The sequence below is a fragment of the Oncorhynchus clarkii genome, chromosome 26, assembly GCF_045791955.1.
Source record: "Oncorhynchus clarkii lewisi isolate Uvic-CL-2024 chromosome 26, UVic_Ocla_1.0, whole genome shotgun sequence".
In the NCBI taxonomy this organism is placed as follows: Eukaryota; Metazoa; Chordata; class Actinopteri; order Salmoniformes; family Salmonidae; genus Oncorhynchus; species Oncorhynchus clarkii.
In genome coordinates, this window is record NC_092172.1 from 16,122,015 (window position 1) to 16,144,684 (window position 22,670).

At 43.0% G+C, this 22,670-nt stretch overlaps 1 protein-coding gene across 1 annotated transcript in view; it reads left to right on the plus strand.

The window, feature by feature from the left end:
- LOC139384960 (polypeptide N-acetylgalactosaminyltransferase 18-like) overlaps positions 1-22,670 on the plus strand; it is a 91,246-nt gene that overhangs the window by 29,371 nt on the left and 39,205 nt on the right. Inside the window, exons 2-3 of the mRNA XM_071129908.1 lie at positions 8,810-9,005; positions 9,727-9,893. Coding sequence (XP_070986009.1) covers positions 8,810-9,005; positions 9,727-9,893 — 363 coding nt within the window. The remainder of the gene's footprint in view (positions 1-8,809; positions 9,006-9,726; positions 9,894-22,670) is intronic.

Genomic DNA, 22,670 nt, shown 5'->3' on the forward strand with positions numbered 1-22,670 from the left:
GACTTTGAAGCACAAAAAAGCAGGTTGGAACTGCTCGGTAACCCATTTGCTGTTGACGTGGAAAGCTCACCACCAAACCTCCAAATGGAGTTGATTGACCTCCAATGCAATGATGCACTGAGGGCAAAATATGCGGCAGTGGGTGCTGCGGAGTTCGCCCGTTTCCTCCCCGGCACAATGCCCCAGCTGCGCATCCAGGCTGCTCAAACGTTGTCTATGTTTGGCAGCACATACCTGTGTGAACAACTGTTTTCTTTGATGAACCTGAACAAAACATCACACAGAAGTCGACTTACTGCTGAACACCTCCACTCAATTCTGAGGATTTCTTCAGCTCAGAGCCTTACCCCGAACATTGATGAACTTGTGGAAAAGATGGGACACCACCAAGTATCACCCTCAACCTCAAACAAGTGAACATTACTGTGCAATCACATATTTAGAGTTTTTACTCAGTTCAAGTTTAAAAGTTAAAATGTAATATTTGTTTTCACTGCATGTTACTTCTCCTTAAACAAAGTGTTGTTTTTGATTAATAGATTTTTGCACTTTATTTTTTTGTATTTCAATCCAATTATATTTTAAAAATATTTCAGTTGAGTGGATGATAGAAAATTGCTATTATTGTTTTTTCTTTGAAGTAAATTTAGCCCACTTTTGCTAAAATAGAAAATATAGTCTACTGATGGTGCCTTGAATACCGGTTTCTTTCATTTAATGTTCATGTTATGGGGATATTTATATAAAGGAAATTTGTCTTTTGTGTCTGTTGAAAATTAAAGATTACTGACAGAGCCATAAGAAAATATTGCTTTATTTATCTGATCATATTGTAATATATTTGTTAGGTTTTCAGTAGGTTCAATTAGGTTCACTAGACTATATGCGTCATTTAAAAATTTTTCAATGAACATTCGAACAGTCCGGCCCTCGTCTTGTAGCTGATTTTTTTATTTGGCCCTCCGTCCATTTGACTTTGACACCCCTGCTCTAATGTGTTCAATAGGCAAATGAGGCTGCCTACATGTTTTAGGGGTTTCTGAGTTCTTGTCCCAACAAAAGAGCCTTTGGGATGACACACTGCCCATACTATTACAAGTTGCCTAGGTTACCCTGTCTGCAAAACATCAAGCCCTGACCCAGCCGGCGCTCTAGCCTTTCACTCCTGAGGAAAGCGTCTCAGAAGGCCTAATTAATCACCAGCACAAGTAGTCACATGAATAAGCCTGGAGGCATGTTTGCTGGGATTGGCAGACTTTTAGAACATCATCCCGGTCTGAGCCTAATCACTGTGTTCTTCTTCCATCAAGAATGGAGGCATTCCCTTGCTATTCAAAGCAACTGAAACTTTCAATGCTGTATGTTTAATTTACTGTAAGGTTCTGCTTGTCTTTTCTTAGTCAACCTTGTGTTCTTTTTATTTGTGTTCTTGAACGTAGCCCTGTTTCTTTGTGTTCTGGAACGTAGCCCTGGCTTTCATTTTTGTTCATTGATTTCACCTGTGTTCGTTTCTCATCTGGTCTCATCAGCTCCCTATTTAGTTCAGTTCTTTCTGTTTGTATGGTTGTGAGGTATTGTTTGTTTTTTGACTCCCTACCTGTGTTTGACCATTGCCTGCCTACCTTTGTTTGACCATTGCCTGCCTACCTGTGTTTGACCATTGCCTGCCTACCTGTGTTTGACCATTGCCTGCCTACCTGTGTTTGACCATTGCCTGCCTACCTGTGTTTGACCATTGCCTGCCTACCTGTGTTTGACCATTGCCTGCCTGCCTGTGTTTGACCATTGCCTGCCTGCCTGTGTTTGACCATTGCCTGCCTGCCTGTGTTTGACCATTGCCTGCCTGCCTGTGTTTGACCATTGCCTGCCTGCCTGTGTTTGACCATTGCCTGCCTACCTGTGTTTGACCATTGCCTGCCTGCCTGTGTTTGACCATTGCCTGCCTGCCTATGTTTGACCATTGCCTGCCTGCGACCACGATTCCTGCCTTCTGCGAAGGCTTAATTAACATCTGCTGCACTCTGTGTGAATATACACCTTTTTCTCCCTGAGTATTCGTTACACTTACCCTACCCAGCTCCAGGCATTATAGTGCCCTCCACTAATATTGGCACCCTTGGTAAATATGAGCAAAATGGGCGGTGAATTTTGTTGTTGTATTTTTTATCCTCCTGGTCTTTTATTCAAAATATTCACAAAAAATCTCAATTTAAATAAAACAAATATTTTTCTCAAATATATGTGTGCCATAATTATAGGCATCCCTTCATTCAATACTTTGTGCAACCTCCCTTTGCCAAGATAAAAGCTCTGAGTCTTCTCCTATAATGCATAATGTGGTTGGAGAACATATGGAAAGGGATCTGAGACCATTCCTCCATACAGAATCTCTCCAGATCCTTCAGGTTCCGAGGTCCACACTTGTGGACAATCCTCTTCAGCTCATCCCACAGGTTTTCTATGGGGTTTAGGTCAGGGGACTAGGATTGCCATGGCAAAACCTTGATTCTGTGGTCAGTGAACCATTTTTGTGTTGATTTTGAGGTGTGCTTTGAATCATTGTCCTACTGGAAGATCCAACCATGGCCCAGTTTAAGCTTCCTAGCAGAGGCGGTCAGGTTTTGATTTAATATCTGTTGGTACTTGGAGTCCATGATACCATGTGTCCAGGGCCTTTGATTGAAAAACTCCCACAACATCAAAGATCCACTATCATACTTCACAGTTGCGATGAGGTACTTTTCTGCATGGCTGTCTTTCTGTCTACACCAAATCCACCTCTGCCGTTTGTTTCCAAAAGGCTCTATTTTGGTCTCATCTGACCATAGAACCCGGTCACATAGAAAGATCCAGTAACGTTTGGTAAACTGTAGGCGCTTCAGTTTGTTTGATGACAGCAAAGGCTTTTTATGACAACCCTCCCAAACAACTTGTGGTTATGTAGGTAGTTTATGATCATAGTTTTGGAGACTTTCTGACCCCAAGACCCAACTAACGTCTGCAGCTGTGATCCTGAGAGATTTTTTTGGCAACTCAAACCATCCTCCTCACTGTGCGTGGGGTCAATATAGACACATGTCCTCTTCCAGGCCGATTATTAACACCTCCAGTTGCTTTAAACTTCTTAATTATTGCCCTCATAGTGGAAATGTGCATTTTCAACCATTGAGCTATTTTCTTATAGCCATTTCCTTGTTTGTGCAGCTCAACAACCTTTTGTCTCACATCATTACTGTATTCTCGGGTCTTTCCCATAGTGATGGATGACTATGGAAACTTGGCCTGTGTGTCATCTTATATTTACACTACCGGTCGAACGTTTAGACATACCTACTCATTTCAAGGGTTTTTCTTTATTTTTACTATTTTCTACATTATATAATAATAGTGAAGACATCAACACTATTAAACAACACATATGGAATCATGTAGTAACCAAAAAAGTGTACAAATCAAAATATATTTGAGATTCCTCAAATACCCACCCTTTGCATAGATGACAGTTTTGCAACCTCTTGATATTCTCTCAACCAGCTTCAGCTGGAATGCTTTTCCAACAGTCTTGAAGGAGTTCCCACATATGCTGAGCACTTTTTGGCTGTGTTTCCTTCACTCTGTGGTCCGACTCATCCTAAACCATCTCAATTTGGTTGAGGTCAGGGGATTGTGGAGGCCAGGTCATCTGATGCAGCACTCCATCACTCTCCTTCTTGGTAAAATAGCACTTATACAGCCGGGAGGTGTCAGGTCATTGTCCTGTTGAAAAACAACAGATGGGATAAGCCCAAACCAGATGGGATGGCGTATCGCTGCGGAATGCTGTGGTAGCCATGCTGGTTAAGTGTGCCTTGAATTCTAAATAAATCACAGACAGTGTCACCAGCAAAGCGCCCTCACCCCATAACACCTCCTTCACCATGCTTTACGGTGGGAAATACACATGGCAGTTGGAACCAAAAATCTCCAATTTGGACTCCAGACCAAAGGACAAATTTCCACCTGTCTAATGTCCATTGCTCATGTTTCTTGACCCAAGCAAGTCTTTTCTTCTCATTGGTGCCCTTTAGTAGTGGTTTCTTTGCAGAAATTCAACCATGAAGGTCTGATTCACACAGTCTCCTCTGAACAGTTGATGTTGATGTTTCTGTTACTTGAACTCTGACGTATTTATTTGAGCTGTTCTTACCATAATGTGGACTTGGTCTTTTACCAAATTGGGCTATCTTCTGTAAACCCCCTGTATAACTGATTGGCTCAAACTCATTAAAAAGGAAAGAAATTCTACAAATTAATTTCTGTGCTGTACTCCAATCAATATTTATTTTTGGCTTAACTACACTGCTTATAATTACTATATTCTGTCTTCTTATACATGTACCACCTAATAGGATTTAGTTTTATTTTGTGTATGTGTGAGTTAAGTTTTGTTTTGTCCTCTATATGGCCATCCCATTCAACAGTACAATCAATGTCAATGTTTGTATCACTGTCTTTTTTAAATTGATTTTCATTGGAAAATAATAAACATAATATATTTTTTTAAAAGAAGGCACACCTGTTAATTGAAATGCATTCCAGGTGACTACCTCATGAAGCCGGTTGAGAAAATGCCAAGAGTGTGCAAAGCTGTCATCAAGGCAAAGGGTGGCTATTTGAAGAATCTCAAATATAAAATATATTTTTGATTTAACACTTTTTGGATTATTACATGATTCCATATGTGTTATTTCATAGTTTTTGATGTCTTCACTATTATTCTACATTGTAGAAAATAGTAAAAATAAAGAAAAACCCTTGAATGAGAAGGTTTTCTAAAACTTTTGACCAGTAGTGTATACCCCAGTCAAACAGGAAGTCATGGGTTACCACTTAAGTGTTCCTAATCACTCTGGTGAACTTAAAAAAACGTAAAATATGAAAGGGAATATACTAAAGTTAGATTTTACTCATAAGAATTTCTAGGCGTGCCAATAATTGTGGCACACATGTTTCAGAGAAAAATATTAAACTTTTTTTTCAATCATTATACTTCAATTAAAGGTTCGATTTTTGTGAATATTTTGAATGAAAGACCAAGAGGATAAATAGCAGAGATTTATTTTCACAGCCCGTTTTGCTCATACAGTATTTACCAAGGGTGCCAATATTAGTGAACACTGCACTTTGAGTGATTGAACTGTTGTTCAAGCGACTCTCGTGATTATTCATAATCATACACCATATTTCACAGTGTTCTTTCTAATTAGCGTGTGACCAAATACAGTACTTACAGTAGATATTGGCTGCATTGCAAACACGTAAAAGACACACCCTTCCCCTCAGACCTCAAATTACTTGGACACTTCTAATGACGTATGAGGATTTGACACTTGCAGGACAAGGGGCAAGGGAAGAATTAATTCATTTTAAATGGACCGCCCTTGCATGGAAATGTGTCACTCGTTCGTCCCACGGTTGTTTTCAGTCATCATGGAACCACCAGTAGTGTTGTGTGTGTGCTTTATATGCGCTAGTCAATTATGATTTGCATTTCATATCTTGGCTGGAAGACAACGCATACTATCCGACGATTTGAAGTAAATCGAAAATTACAATGTATAAGTGTGATAGCAGGGAAAGTTCAATGCTTAAGCTAACTTTTCCAAAAGCTAGCCAAACTAAAACATAATTACTTTTATGATTCGTGTTTTTGCCGTCATGCGCATCAACAGCACAGTTTCTAACTTATTTTAAAAAAAAAATACTTACACTTGTATGTAGATGTTGGTTTTAAGTTTTGGTATACTTTTCTTAGCGGATCTACAATCATCGCGAATTGAATTATGCGGCGTTTCAGGCCCCAGAGTGAACAGAATTGTACATTCGCACAGTTGCCAACTTCCCTTGCTTGGCTAACTGTTTGGACCGACGGCAAAGATGGTCGTGGGGATTCCACCAAGGGTATAAGGCGGGTGTGTCTTTTAATGAGTTTGAAACGCAGAGAATAACAAGGTTGTTTGTTTCATAGGAAAGTCCAATGCCGCTCTGCATACATACCACTGACTCAAGTAATAAGATTAAATGCTATACTTTGTCACCATAGCAGGCTAGCAAGGGCAGAGATGCTGCACTGATTTATAATGCAGTACTGTGTTCCTGATAAAGACCTTTACCTACAGATAGACAGACCATTGGAGGTACTGTTTCCTGTCTCTGAAAGTATACCATTCAATCTGAGGTAAACAATAATCAACCATCTGCTATGTTTATTTTGAGTTTTAGATAATTCATTAAAAGCACATATTTCCTTCTGAATTTGTTGAATGTATAACAGTAGCATTACTTGTTAATGTTTATCTATTCTTGGTTTGGAAAACACATTTTTGATACCTGGAAAAGAAATGGAAATGTTTTTTCCCCCACTGTTTAGCTTAACATCCTTTCTGTGAAAGGGTAATGGTTCATTGTCGCGCTGCCTTCAAACAGATTCTCATAGTGATGTTTCAAGTTTAGTCTAATTCTCACCCCATTTTTTTTCTTCATATGACCTCATGTTAGGGGATATTTAATTTGGCTTGTCAAAGCAATTGTTTTAGTCTGCTGAGTTGATCTGGAAATAGCTGGAGGCAATCTAGATTTGTTTTCCCCTTGACATTTTGTTTGGTTTCATGTTAATTATCTCGTTTTTTTCTTACAGTATGTTGTTACCCAGGTTTCTGAATAAAACACTGTATAATAGTACATTTGGATATGAGTTACCTTGTTTTTTCTTCATGTAGTTGTCTGGGGAGTGTGCATCCTATCACATGCCCACATCTGACAGACCATTCAGCCCAGGGACCTCCCTGACCCCACAGTCTGTGTCCTGACCGGTGCCTCTGGAGCTGTTCTCCCTTACTGTTCTGTTACAATGGCCGTGCACACTCTGCCTTGTTTTGTCAAATCAAATGTTATTTGTCACATACACATGGTTAGCAGATGTTAATGCGAGTGTAGCGAAATGCTTGTGCTTCTAGTTCTGACCATGCAGTAATATCTAACAAGTAATCTAACAATTTCACAACAACTACCTTATACACACAAGTGTAAAGGAATGAATAAGAATATGTACATAAAGATATATGGATGGCCGAACGGCATAGGCAAGATGCAGTAGATGGTATAGAGTACAGTATATACATATGAGATGAGTAATGTAGGGTATATAAACATTATATAAAGTAGCATTGTTTTAAAGTGGCTAGCTGTTTTTCAGTCTCTTGGTCCCCGCTTTTATGCACCTGTACTGACCTCGCCTTCTGGATGATAGTGGGGTAACAGGCAGTGGCTCGGGTGGTTGTTGTCCTTGACAATCTTTTTGGCCTTCCTTTGACATCGGTTGGTATAGGTGTCCTGGAGGGCAGGTAGTTTTCCCCCGGTGATGCGTTGTGCAGACCTCACTACCCTCTGGAGAGCCTTAAGGTTGTGGGCGGAGCAGTTGCCGTACCAGGCGGTGATACAGCCCGGCAGGATGCTCTTGATTGTGCATCTGTAGAAGTTTGTGAGTGTCTTAGGGGCCAAGCCAAATTTCTTCAGTCTCCTGAGAACCAGTGGGCTTCAGTCTCTCACTCTGTCTGTGTGGGTGGACCAATTCAGTTTGTCTGTGATGTGTACGCCGAAACCAATGACTACTCAGTGACATCCCCAACTCCCTTGTGTTACAAGGTTTTGGCTAAACCCCTTAAACAATGACTGTCCTCCTGGTAAACTTGAGCCCACTGTGGTCACCATGTGAGATGTGTATTTGAGAAGAAATAGGAGACCTTGTAGGTTTAAGGTCTTCACAGCGGCCAGAACAAAATGAGCAGATTGAAAACCTACAGCATTTCAGTTTGATTTTCAGCAGTTTTCTCTTGGATCATTCTGGATCTATTGAAAGCTCCTAGATAGACACACTACACTGAACCATCATAACATAACCTTTTCCACTGATCCCCTTTAGAGTAATTTATGATGTAGCGACATTCAAGATTTGCACAAATGTATTGAGTCTTTTTTCATTGTCTTCACAGCGATCATAAATGTCATCGAGCTGTACAACAATGTCACATTCAAATCACACTGCAGCGTTCAGCTTTACAGAGCCTTCAGATGTATCCTTCTGTCCTCACTCTAACGTAGAATCCCTCCACACTGGGATTTAAAGGAATGAGTGCATTAAATGACAGCCCTGGGGCATACAGTGTGTGGCTGTGAGAGTCATAGAGGAAGACACAGGATCTATTTAAATTCAATTGGAGTCCAGGAGTAAACAGTGTAATCACATGTACCAACTGTCTGTCTGTTTGACAGATTTAATGTTTCACTTTATCACGCTCACTGGAGCTTTCATTTTTATTGGCTTCGTTAAATGTGTCTTTGGTTTACAAACTACTAGCCTCTGGCTGCGTTCTCTGAAGGCTCACATCACAATGCTTGACTACATCTTTCTCAGTGACCATGGAAATCTATTATCTTGAAAAGCTGTATAAATTAATACAGTCTCTTTTCTATCGCAGTATATGAATTAATGAAATACTATACAATTATTTACTCAACATTCGGAACTGTAAATTGATATGAGTATTGTTACTGCTTTCTAAGGTGTGATAGCTGTGTGAACATAAGCAGTGTAACGTCAGTTCATTTATTAATGCAAGAGCTCTACTATGTCTTCTAACGGTGGTTACATTGACCTTGTTATTGAGGCGTTGCTCTCACCTCTCATGCACCCTCATTAACAGGCAGGATCTATGTGTGGCTGGTTTATACAAATATTCATTTTCTCTCTCTCTCTCTCTGGCTCCCACAGAAACCCCCCTGAAAGGAGAAGATGTTCTAGGAGACAAATCGTTTTCTGACTCGTCCCTGTTTGCCCACTGGGGTCAGGAGCTGAGCGCTGACAGCCGCAGGGTGGCCCTGAAGATGTTCCAGTACTACGGCTACAATGGCTACCTCAGCGACCGCCTCTCCCTGGACAGAGCCATCCCAGACCTCAGACCTGATGGGTACGCTGAGCTATCTGAATGAAGCACTGAGAATTTCACCCACTTAAACTTCTGCTGTCCCCCCAAGTCATACCAGTAGCCTAGGGGCTAACAGGACCTGTCTGAATTCACTATGGTCTGACTATAACACACTAGTTGTGAAAGTTTGGGATACAGACTATACGGAAGAGCACACATTAGAGTCCCCACTTGTTTGACTTTATGGAGAGCATAAAAAACATAGCTGCCTAGTGGGTTTTCATGTTGAGAATATGCCTCTGCATTTGACTCAAGCCCTGTTTTGACTGGCAACCCAGAAGGGAAGTGTTACTTCAAAACAGTGGGGTGCAATTTTACCTCCCATAATTACCAACTCTTGTCTACCCAGTAGGAGCATAAAAGACCCTCACTCCCCCTCTCTGTCTATCTGCGGCTCTCATACAATAACGTTACATTGTGAAAAATGTCATATCTTATCCCATTATTTGCTTCAGATACTTTAATCTGGATCACACTGAAATACACGTATTGTTACTGTCACATCTGCTGTTGGGTTTGGAGGTCTACCAGGGACATTAACATAACAACCACCTCAACATTGAGACCACAAATTGCCCAGGCGTCTGAGAAACAGACACATCTTTTTAATATAGCTAGAATGTTATTGCTTTGAATGTGCACTTCTCTAAATCAGGTCCCTTCTTTCCACACGCCGCTCACATCAGGTCTGTTTTCTCCCCAGGTGTAAAAACATCACGTATCCATCTAACCTCCCTCAAGTTAGCATTGTGTTCATCTTTGTGAACGAGGCCTTGTCCGTCATCCTGCGTTCCATCCACTCTGCCATGCACAGGACCCCCTCCCACCTCCTCAAAGAGATCGTCCTGGTTGACGACTACAGTGACAACGGTGAGCATCATTAGACTGTATTGAACTGAAATGACCCATGATGAAAGTGTATTGCAACCAAGTGTTTTGTCTGAAGCAGCCGTAGCTTGCCCATATTTTGTTTGATTGCCTTTTCCTTTGAGAACTAGAGCGGCGGTACTTTTCTTTCGCTCTGGGTCTTGGCTCTGTTGGCCTCCAGTTTATAAGTGGGAATCTTCTAGTCTTAGTTTGCAGGAAACAAAGGGGTAATTACTATCTTTCTATAATCTAGCTCTTTAATGTCCTTAATTATGGGCTGTGCTCACTGGATTTAAAGGATAGGTGAAAGAATACTAATTAGCAGGAAAAGCAGGGAGATCTGCCTGATGGTAGATTACTATCCAGAGAGGTAATTAAGTATTTTGAATTTTATTATGGCCTCCCAGCTGTGTGAGCCCACTGGTTCTGAGATCTGTCTCAAACTGTGGTTTAAAACACCAGCTGATCCTATGGAGTCTCACCACAAGCACACAGTCTTTTAAAACAGTGCAGCCATATCGGTGAACGGCCTGTGTCTACTGTTACTAATGACCACCGTCACACAGTCTGGTGTGGAGGGGAAGGCTGATTAAAGATGACGCCAGCTGTGAGATGGAAGCAAACATCCTGCTGTTGTAGAGTTTGTGCAGGACTACATCACTAAAAGTCAATAATGCCAGCTATCAGTTGGTGGAGACTGGTGATTGGAGAGAATGCTGATGGGTGGGTCAGTGGGTTGAGGTCAGCCAGAAGAACCTCATACTCTCCCTGCTGGGATAAGAACTAATTTAAAGATACCCCTCTTTTCTCCTCTCTATCCGGTTGTGCACTCAACCTCCTGCACCCTTCTGCTAATCCCTAGGTACCTGAGGCACACTTTATTGCCTCAGCGAGCTGACAGCCTCCTGGGACAGTCCATTATTACCTGGGTACGGGTAAGGGCTGAGTGCCCTTATCTGGAGATGCCATCTGTTTCCCACCTATGTGAGGTGAAATTCCAAAGGTTGTTGCCGTCCTCCCTCAGCTCAAGTGGATTACCGTGTCCCATGGAATCTTTGATTTTATCATGTAATTGGGAGGCAGAGAGCAGCCCCTGAGGTCCCTCAGGAAAGCTAGTTGCGCCGTGACATTTTGCTAATGGCATTGCAACCTGTTTGCCAGAGCATTCTGTCAGATTCACTCTGATAGATTTATCCTTATCATTATCGTCATGATTGCTAATCTTATCTCTACTAAACGTTGTCAGCCTGTTGACCCATGGTGCTGCTTAGGCCGTTTCAGGGGGTCACCATCTAGCTGCTGTCCTCTAGCACCAGGAGCATCATAATGTGAATCTCTGTCTGCAGAGAGAGTTCTCCTCCACCTCCACCCAGCATTAGCATGCAGGAGACACTGTGACCATTGAGGGGAAGAAGGGCCAATTTACCTGGCTGATTGGATGATGTACCCGTCCTGAGGAAGACATGTCTCCGTGCCACAGGGACTCTGACAGGTGTCCAATCATCTGATTGATTGGAGGAAGGCTCAGGATTTCATTGGAAGCCAAGCAGAATTTGGAATGGCTGCCAATGACTCCTCGATGTTTCAACATTGAACTACACACTACTGTATTTTAGGATAATTGTAAACAGCATAACTTACAGTATATTGTTTGGAATGTTGTCGGTCCTTAGTTGAACCTGTCATCTTGTGTATTTCACTGTATTCAAATCAGTATGAGGTCATCTGACAGGGTTGTATCAGAGTGCGTTTCTAAATGATTATCCTTACGAACAGGCAATGAGAACCCCTTAGGCACATCCTTACAGGCTTGTTATCCAGCTACTCTCCATTGCAGGGAGAAAGGCTGTATATCACAGGGCTAGAGAAAGAAGCATGAAGGAGGAACCATCTTTGTCTGTCCACTCTCTCTGTCTCTCTCTGGTCCCTCATCATCTTCTCTCAGACTCCATACATCAGTCTCTCTAACGTTTGCCTTTTCTCTCTCTCTCTCGCACTCTCTCTCTCACTTTATTTTCTCTTTCCCTCGCTGTCTCTTGGTCTGGGCGGAGTGATGAGGATTTGTTCATGTATTACATTCACAGCCCTGACAGAGTTGCCAACCCGAGCTCATTTTGAGTGATGGATGGCAGCCTCTGTGTCTCTCCAACTCCCAGCTTTTAGCTACAGAACATACAGAAACTTTGACTCAACAACAAGGATTGGGTCCATCCCCCCTGGATTATAAACTCCTCAACTGTGCTCGATTTAGAAAGACACATTTGGAATATAGGAAACGGCTTAACAGTGAGCTCCAAAAGTATTGGGACAGTGACAAATTTGTTGTTGTTTTGGCTCTGTACTCCAGCACTTTAGATTTGAAATAATACAATGACTATGAGGCTAAAGTGCAGACTGTCAGCTTTAATCTGAGGGTATTTTCATCAGCATAATAAACAAGCAGACAGTCTGCACTTTAACCTCATGGTCATTGTATCATTTCAATCTAAAGTGCTGGAGTACAGAGCCAAAGCAACAACAAAATAGTCAGTCCCAATACTTTTGGAGCTCACTGTATATCATCACCTATTCATTATGCTTCTTATACAGATGTAAGATCTTAATATGAGTTTCCTACAGCAGGATTTAAATGTTACATTTTTTTATTTCACCTTTATTTAACCAGGTAGGCAGGTTGAGGACAAGTTCTCATTTACAATTGCGACCTGGCCAAGATAAAGCAAAGCAGTTCGACACATACAACAACACAGAGTTACACATGGAGTAAAACAAACATACAGTCAATAATACAGTAGGAAAATAAGTCTATATACAATGTGAGCAAATGAGGTGAGATAAGGGAGGCAAAGGAAAAAAAAGGCCATGGTGGCGAAGTAAATACAATATAGCAAGTAAAACACTGGAATGGTAGATTTGCAGTGGAAGAATGCGCAAAGTAGAAATAGAAATAATGGGGTGCAAAGGAGCAAAATAAATACATACAGTAGGGGAAGAGGGAGTTGTTTGGGCTAAATTATAGATGGGCTATGTACAGGTGCAGTAATCTGTGAGCTGCTTTGACAGCTGGTGCTTAAAGCTAGTGAAGGAGATAAGTTTTTCCAGTTTCAGAGATTTTTGTAGTTCGTTCCAGTCATTGGCAGCAGAGAACTGGAAGGAGAGGCGGCCAAAGGATGAATTGGTTTTGGGGGTGACCTGAGAGATATACCCGCTGGAGCGTGTGCTACATGTGGGTGTTGCTATGGTGACCAGCGAGCTGAGATAAGGGGGGACTCTACCTAGCAGGGTGTTGTTGATGACCTGGAGCCAGTGGGTTTGGCGACCAGTATGAAGCGAGGGTCAGCCAACGAGAGCGTACAGGTCACAGTGGTGGGTGGTATATGGGGTTTGGTGACAAAACGGATGGCACTGTGATAGACTGCATCCAATTTATTGAGTAGGGTATTGGAGGCTATTTTGTAAATGACATCGCCGAAGTCGAGGATCGGTAGGCTGGTCAGTTTTACGAGGGTATGTTTGGCAGCATTAGTGAAGGATGCTTTGTTGCGAAATAGGAAGCCAAGTCTAGATTTAACTTTGGATTGGATATGTTTGATGTGAGTCTGAAAGGAGAGTTTACAGTCTAACCAGACACCTAGGTATTTGTAGTTGTCCACATATTCTAAGTCAGAACGGTCCAGAGTAGTGATGCTGGACGGGCGGGCAGGTGCAGGCAGCGGTCGGTTGAATAGCATGCATTTAGTTTTACTTGTATTTAAGAGCAGTTGGAGGCCACAGAAGGAGAGTTGTATGGCATTGAAGCTTGTCTGGAGGGTTTTTAACACAGTGTCCAAAGAAGGGCCAGAAGTATACAGAATGGTGTCATCTGCGTAGAGGTGGATCAGAGACTCACCAACAGCTATAGCGACATCATTGATGTATACAGAGAAGAGTCTCTGTATAAGAATTGAACCCTGTGGCACCCCCATAGAGACTGCCAGAGGCCCGGACAACAGGCCCTCCGATTTGACACACTGAACTCTATCAGAGAAGTAGTTGGTGAACCAGGCGAGGCAATCATTTGAGAAACTGCCGATGAGGATGTGGTGATTGACAGAGTCGAAAGCCTTTCCCAGGTCAATGAATACGGCTGCACAGTATTGTTTCTTATCGATGGAGGTTAAGATATCGTTTAGGACCTTGAGCATGGCTGAGGTGCACCCATGACCAGCTCTGAAACCAGATTGCATAGCGGAGAAGTTGCGGTGGGATTCGAAATGGTCGGTAATCTGTTTGTTGACTTGGCTTTCGAAGACTTTAGAAAGGCAGGGTAGGATATATATATATAGGTCTGTAGCAGTTTTGGTCAAGAGTGTCCCCCCCTTTGAAGAGGGGGATGACCGCAGCTGCTTTCCAATCTTTGGGGATCTCACACGACACGAGAGGTTGAACAGGCTAGTAATAGGGGTTGCAACAATTTCTGCAGATAGTTTTAGAAAGAAAGGATCCAGATTGTCTAGCCCGGCTGATTTGTAGGGATCCAGATTTTGCAGCTCTTTCAGAACATCAGCTGACTGGATTTGGGAGAAGGAGAAATGGGTAAGGCTTGGGCGAGTTGCTGTCGGGGGTGCAGTGCTGTTGACCGGGGTAGGGGTAGCCAGGTGGAAAGCATGGCCAGCCGTAGAAAAATGCTTATTGAAATTCTCAATTATAGTCGATTTATCGGTGGTGACAGTTTCCTATCCTCAGTGAAGTGGGCAGCTGGAAGGAGGTGTTCTTGTTCTCCATGGACTTTACAGTGTCCCAGAACATGTTTTAGTTTGTGTTGCAGGAAGCAAATTTCTGCTTGAAAAAGCTAGCCTTGGATTTTCTAACTGCCTGTGTATATTTGTTTCTAACTTCCCTGAAAAGTTGCATATCACGGGGGCTGTTCGATGCTAATGCAGAACGCCATAGGATGTTTTTGTGTTGGTTAAGAGCAGTCAGGTCTGGAGAGAACCAAGAGCTATATCTGTTCCTGGTTCTAAATTTCTTGAATGGGGCATGCGTATTTAAGATGGCGAGGAAGGCATTTAAAATGCCTACTGACGGGATGAGGTCAATATCCTTCCAGGATACCCCGGCCAGGTCGATTAGAATGGCCTGCTCGTTGAAGTGTTTCAGGGAGCGTTTGACAGTGATGAGTGGAGGTCGTTCGACTGCTGACCCATTACAGATGCAGGCAATGAGGCAATGAGGCAATGATTGCTGAGATCTTGGTTGAAAACAGCAGAGGTGTATTTAGAGGGCAAGTTGGTTAGGGTGATATCTATGAGGGTGCCCGTGTTTACGGCTTTGGGGTGGTACCTGGTAGGTTCATGTGAGATTGAGGGCATTAAGCTTAGATTGTAGGATGGCTGGGGTGTTAAGCAAGGCCCAGTTTAGGTCACCTAGCAGCATGAGCTCTTAAGATAGATGGGGGCAATCAGTTCACATATGGTGTCCAGAGCACAGCTGGGGGCAGAGTGTGGTCTATAGCAGGCGGCAACGGTGAGAGACTTGTTTTTAGAGAGGTGGAATTTTAAAAGTAGAAGTTCAAATTGTTTGGGTACAGACCTGGATAGTAGGACAGAACTCTGCAGGCTATCTCTGCAGTAGATTGCAACACCGCCCCCTTTCGTCGTTCTATCTTGTCTGAAAATGTTGTAGTTAGGGATGGAGATTTCAGAGTATTTTTTTTTTTCCTAAGCCAGGATTCAGACACGGCTAGGACATCCGGGTTGGCAGAGTGTGCTAAAGCAGTGAATAAAACAAACTTAGGGAGGAGGCTTCCAATGTTAACATGCATGAAACCAAGGCTATTATGGTTACAGAAGCCATCAAAAGAGAGCACCTGGGGAATAGGAGTGGAGCTAGGCACTGCAAGGCCTGGATTCACCTCTACATCACCAGAGGAACAGAGGAGTAGGATAAGGGTACGGCTAAAAGCTATGAGAATTGGTCGTCTAGGACGTCTGGAACAGAGAGTAAAAGGAGCAGGTTTCTGGGGGCGATAATATAGCTTCAAGGTATAATGTACAGACAAAGGTATGTAGGATGTGAATACAGTGGAGGTAAACCTAGGCATTGAGTGATGCTGAGAGGGATATTGTCTCTAGAAACATATTTGAAACCAGGTGATGTCATTGCATGTGTGGGTGGTGGACCTGAAAGGTTGGAGGCTCTACAGTGAAATAAGCCAATAAACACTAACCAGAACAGCAATGGACAAGGCATATTGACCTTAAGGAGACGCATGCTTAGCCAAGTGATCATAAGGGTCCAGTGAGTAGTGAGGTTGGTTGGGGTCACTGCGATTCAGACAGCTAGCCGGGCCATGGGTAGCAAGCTGGCAGAGGATGGAGGTCTGTTTTTAGCCACCTCGTGCGTTTCCGTCGGTAGATTTGTGGGGTTCTGTGTGGTAGGGGGGACAAATCCAATTGGCAAAAAAAGATATAGTTATAGTGACCCAAGAAAATTGATAGACCTATTCAGATAGCAGCCGATAAGACAGCTAACGATTAGCGGGCCGCAGATGGGTGTTCAGGTTACATCGCGACAGAGGGGCCAGTTGGATAACTCCCTCGGGCAGATAACGTCAGTAGTCCAGTTGTGAAGGCCTGGTGGGGCTCCGTATCGGCAGTAAAACGGGTCCGGATAGGTGATTGATTCCTGGCTAGCCTCTGGCTAGCTTCTATTGTGGATTTCAGATTTGAGGTGAACAATTTAATTTGTTTAAATTGGTGAGGCGGGTTGCAGGAGAGTGTTTTGAAGTTGAGTTTTTAGAAGAAAAAAAAATCTATATATAAAAAGATATGTGAAGAAAATATGTAAATATATATATATACACGGGACATGACAAGATAAGAAAATAATCCTGCAGCAACAGGAAATGTGAATTATTATGTGTATTATAATTAATGGACATTTTTGTAGGGGTTAATACATTTTTCGTGAGGGAAAAATCATGCCTGAAATTTAAAAATCCAAAAGACTTTTTAAACCTCAAATACACTACACGTTTTAAAGGAAACTTGTCCTGCAACAGGGTGATCAAATTAAGATCCTACATCTGTACTGTGCATTTTGTTTTTATAGCAACCTATTATGTCCATGATTCTGCAGTTGTCTTCATTAGCTTTTTCCACAAATGTACAAAACAGAATAATATTTATAAAAGGAACTTTGAATCTACATGAAAAATACTTCACAAATCGAGAGGATGTTGCAGTTTTGTGCAGCTGGGTACTCCCACAGCTCTAACTGTAGGACTGTGCCTATTACATTCAAACATGAGAATTTCTTAGAAAGCTTCAGTTAGGATATCAGTCATAAAAGATTGATGTTCTTGGTCATCAGCCGTTCCCAGGGTAATGAACCTGTAACTCCATGTGCTTTATTATGATTCATTAGAAACCATTACACTTCATCATTATTCTTCTGAATTCACACACATCTGAATCTCTTAATTATTAATTGTATAAAACAAATGACTTAATGCGGCTGATGAAACGTCATCAGCACGTGCCCATAAGGTGCCTATTGCTTTCCTGAGGAGACTGATAAAGGGAATGATCTGAACAGAGAATGTAATTTAGCTACTCCCCATTCCATCACTGAACTGATATGTGCCACTCTGAAAGCATTAACACAATTTGTGAAACATCTAGCAGCTTGTAACCAACGCTCCTTTTCTGAAAAGGAACAGCACCACCATTCACAGCACGTCCAGTTGGGCTATTGAACTTTACCCAATGATTGATGAGGGACACATTTTGCTCAAGGATAAACAAAACGCTAGGGTGCTCAGCCAAAAAAGAACAACTATTTCAAGGGCAAGGTGTTGCGCTTCAAGGCAGCAAACGAGGTTCTCTCAGAACACAATCTACTTGACTTGAACTGGGACTGCATGGTGCTGGAGTGGTTATTATAAACACACGTAACCATTGTATTATAAAATAATCTAATTTAATCATGTAGGATTCATATACTTTTTTTCAGATTCTGCTCCATGTATTATTCTCAAATCACAAGTCTCTTACGTCTAGTAGAGATCTCATGTGCTTTTTTATTCAGTGAGATTCTATGGTACCTGGAGCTCAACTCCCTCAGACAATGTTTAGTATGCTGCTGTTCGCTATGGGAGAAGATTAGAATGGAGACTGCTGCTTGAGGGGAACTACGGCTGCATTATGGGAAACAATGAGGAAGCAAAATGGCCAAGTAAAGCTAACACTCTCCATTCTCTACTTACCTCTGCTTGGGTTGTAATGAAATCAATGCCTCTGAGTATAAATCAAATCAAATCCAATTTTGTCACATACACATGGTTAGCAGATGTTAATGCGAGTGTAGTGAAATGCTTGTGCTTCTAGTTCCGACAATGCAGTAATAACCAACGAATAATTTAACCCAACAATTCCACAACTACTACCTTATACACACAAGTGTAAAGGGATAAAGAATATGTACATAAAGATATATGAATGAGTGATGGTACAGAACGGCATAGGCGGTTTTGTGGTTGTTGTCCTTGATGATCTTTATGGCCTACCTGTGACATCGGGTGGTGTAGGTGTCCTGGAGGGCAGGTAGTTTGCCCCCGGTAATGCGTTGTGCAGACCTCACTATCCTCTGGAGAGCCTTACGGTTGTGGGCGGAGCAGTTGCCGTACCAGGCGGTGATACAGCCCGACAGGATGCTCTCGATTGTGCATCTGTAGTTTGTGAGTGCTTTTGGTGACGAGCCAAATTTCTTCAGCCTCCTGAGGTTGAAGAGGCACCTGCTGCGCCTTCTTCACAACGCTGTCTGTGTGGGTGGACCAATTCAGTTGGTTCGTTTGTCCGTGATGTGTACGCCGAGGAACTTAAAACTTACTACCCTCTCCACTACTGTCCCGTTGATGTGGATAGGGGGGTGCTCCCCCTGCTGTTTCCTGAAGCCCACAATCATCTCCTTTGTTGTGTTGACGTTGTGTGACACCACGCTAATGACACTCAATGATTTCCCTCTGAACAGGATGACCATCAGTGTCTTATAAGCTGGTAGCTGTGCAGTGTCTACAGTGCAGTGTCTACCCAGAATACCAAAATTGTTTCTGTGAATGTTCCCAGAACATTTGTTAGGGTGCGGCAAAAATTCTCATAACACAAACACTGCCCAGTTGTGCTGATGAGTATACAATGTTTGTATAAAACAATTGCCTGAAAAACAACATTTTGTTATCTAAAACATTCTTTGAGTGAATGCTTTTGGGATGTTATCATTCTAATGTTAGATAAAACACAAACTAGAACTTAATGGGAACCTTAGCTAATGTTCTAAGAAGGTTCCCAGTTTGCTGGGTAGCTGCAAATGCTTTTTCAAAGGTTCTTCAGTGAATCCCGGTGGAGCGCAATCCGCATAGCTGTGTGTTGTAATGAGTATACTGACTGAAAGGGAACCACCCCAAAAAAATGTAGGCAGGGAGGCCTTCTGTCCCATTCTCTGTGGATCCATTAGTGTTTACAGTAAGTCATTACTCCCAGGTGGACTGTTTGGTGTGGTGTTACACATGGTGAAATGTGTGATTATTGGATTATGGCTGTCAGCCATACAGAGCACAGTAGCTGTACTGTTTAGGGGTCCCTCTGTTCCTGTCCTGTAGACGTACCATCTGGTGAATATTGCGAGAGATGACTGATAGCACGTCAGATGCAAACAAGCAGGTGCCTGGTGGGGGTGTGCGAATGAATTTACCATATCTCTCTGCTTTATAATGATGCTGCAGAACGCTGAGACTTGAACAATAGCACTTTGGAAAAGTCTAACTATCTTCTTCACACTGTAGGCATTTCTCTGGAGGTTTACACAACACAGCTCATAAAAGTGTATTTAATATTCTTTGTAATTGACTGAAACCTTTTTGATTGGCTGGCATTTCATAGGCTGCTATTCCCCAATGTGTGATTAGTGTGAATGTAAAGATTTCCTGTCCTGTAGAGGGAATTGTAATGTCTCAGGTTTTTAAGTCAGTGGTACCACAGAGTTCCAGTTAGCACACAGGTGAAACCACTATCTGTCCGCTGACATCAGTTGATATCAGGTGGTTGACCTCATGTTTCCGCCAGTCTGAGACTTGGCTTGACATTATGTTGATTAGTGGCCCTTTACACTCGTACCCCGATACGAGTTGAAAATGGCAGATTTGGACACTGATAAGCACCTAAATTGGAACGCAGTGGCTGTACAGTTGCATGCTATACATGACGCCAGAGCTCAGGTTCTTTACAGCTCATTATTGAATGACTGCCGTTCTGAACTTGAGCACCGTGCACGACAATAAAAAATGAGGCAGCGTGATGTTTCAGTTTACATAATGTTTATTCCCATTTCAATTCACATTAGCGACAGAACGTCATGTGCCGCAAGAAGATTCAGCACTCGACAACGGACATTTACTGTAAATATTCCTATGAACTATCCCAGTAGGCTATAGCCACAACTAGTATGCTTTAACTATGCAAGTGACTTTTTACCAGATAACACATTTGAAAAAGGAACCAAGCCACATTACACTCTTGAATAAGGCAACAATTCACAAGCATGTGCAAGTTGGACAGTAGCAGACAATAAGTTGGGCCTGGAACCGAAAGGCTGCTGGTTCAACTCCTCGAGCCGGCAAGGTGGAAAAATCAGCAGTTCTGCCCTTAAGCAATGCAGTTAATACCCAACAAAAACTGCTCCCGGGGCGCCGATTTGGACGTCGATTTAAGGCAGCCCCCCGCAACTCTCCGATTCATGCATTCAGTTGTGCAACTGACTAGGTATCCCCTTCCCCTAGCTTCAAGACATAAGCACAGTTTTTAACAGCATGTCTTTATCAAGTAACTTCAGCCTGTCAAAAATGAAAGCTTAGGCCTACTACCCCCTCTCATACAAATATAAAAGTACAGTAGGCCTACCTTACAACATTACAAGTCAGGCTTAATTTTTATCAATATCATACAAATAATTTGGTCTACATGTGGTAAAATGGCTCTAGGGTATCATGTTTCAGGTAAGAACCAGATGCAGACGGTGTCGAAGTAACAAAAGTTTATTACTTGAACAGGGGCAGTCAAAACGACAGGTCAAGGGCAGGCAGAGGTCAGTAATCCAGATAGGGTGCAACAGGTCCAGAACGGCAGGCAGTCTCAGGGTCAGAACAGCCAGGGGTCAATAATCCAATATGGTGTGGCAAGGTAAAGAATGGCAGGCAGACTCAGCAGAATGGTCAAAACCGGGAAAAACTAGAAAACAGGAACTAGAACAGAACAGCAAGGGGAAAAACACGGGTAGGTTTCACAAAACAAAACGAACCGGAAACAGACAGAGAACACAGGTATAAATACATTGGGGATAATGGGGAAGATTGCACAAAGACATGCAAAGATCAGGGTGTGACCGCCCCTCGATACCTGGAGGTGGTCTTGAGAAGGGCTGACCAGGCTCTCTTCCAGGTACGAGAGCCTTCCAGGCGGACAAACATCTGTGCCGAATGTATGCCGACCTCTTCCTTCTGCTCAGGGAAGAGCGGGGGCTGATATCCCAGGGAACACTCAAAGGGAAATAGAACCTGGGGCAGAGCAAGGAAGGGTGTTGCGGGCATATTCAACCCACACAACTTGCTGACACCAAGTGGTCGGGTTGGCGGAGACCAGGCTGCGTAGAGTCATCTCCAGGTCTTGGTTGACTCGCTCCGACTGGCCTTTGGACTGGGGTTCGGAACCCTGTAGGACAGGTTGGCTGACGACCCAGTGAGTGTGCTGACGCCATCCAGGATGAGAACTGAGGACCCCGGTCAGAGGCATTTCCACAGGCAGTCCATTGATCCAGAAGACGTGCTGCACCATGAGCTGGGCCGAGCTTGGAGAGGAATGAAGTGGGTGGCTTTGGAAAACTGATCCCCTACATTCAGGATGGCGGTGTTGCCATCAGACGTGGGAGACCCGTGACAAATTCCAGGGATATGTGAACCTAGGGACAGTGAGGGACAGGCAGAGGTTGATGGAGACCAGCCGGAGCCTTGTTCTGTGCACAGATCGTGCATGCAGTGACAAACGCAAAGAGGTCAGGAACCATGGAAGTCCACCAAAAATATTGTCCCACAAAGGCCATGGTCCGCCGGGGGGCCCAGGTGGCAGGATCGAGGAGTGGACCGTATCAGGAATGAACATCCGGTTATCTGCCCCCCCCCCCCCCCCGGTTGAAGCCGTGGGGTTATAGTATGTAAAATTCTGACTTCAACGGTAGGCTCCTGCTGCTATGTGCTGTTCCAGCTCGCACATGCCAAGGCTACTAACTTACTCTGGGACCTGTGATGCTACCTCTGAAATCACCACACAATGTTAAAAATTAAAGGGGGAAAAAAATCATTTTTGTATGATCTACTATCGACATTCTACATTTATTTTGGTGGTGGGGATGGGCCTCCATAATTTTAAGTGGCTCCGTGCAGGTAAAAACTCAATAAAATGTGTCTCAAAATTGAGGAAAATGTCTACATTTCAGCTGTTGGGCTGAACAAATCAATTCTGTTCATACTGCCTTGTTTCAAAGGGGGAAACTCGTAACTACTGAAGTAGCGTTGTGCGCTACTTCTGAAGGTTGCGGTAGAGAGTTAGCGAATTCACATTATTAAACAGTATAGCCAAGGGTGTTCTCCCAAAACCTCTAGAGAATCTGTCGTAGTGTGAAAAGGGTCAAAGTTGCCTCCACCACTCCCGCTAATTGAGCAACTTGCAACTTCTTTGTTGTTTGAGTGAT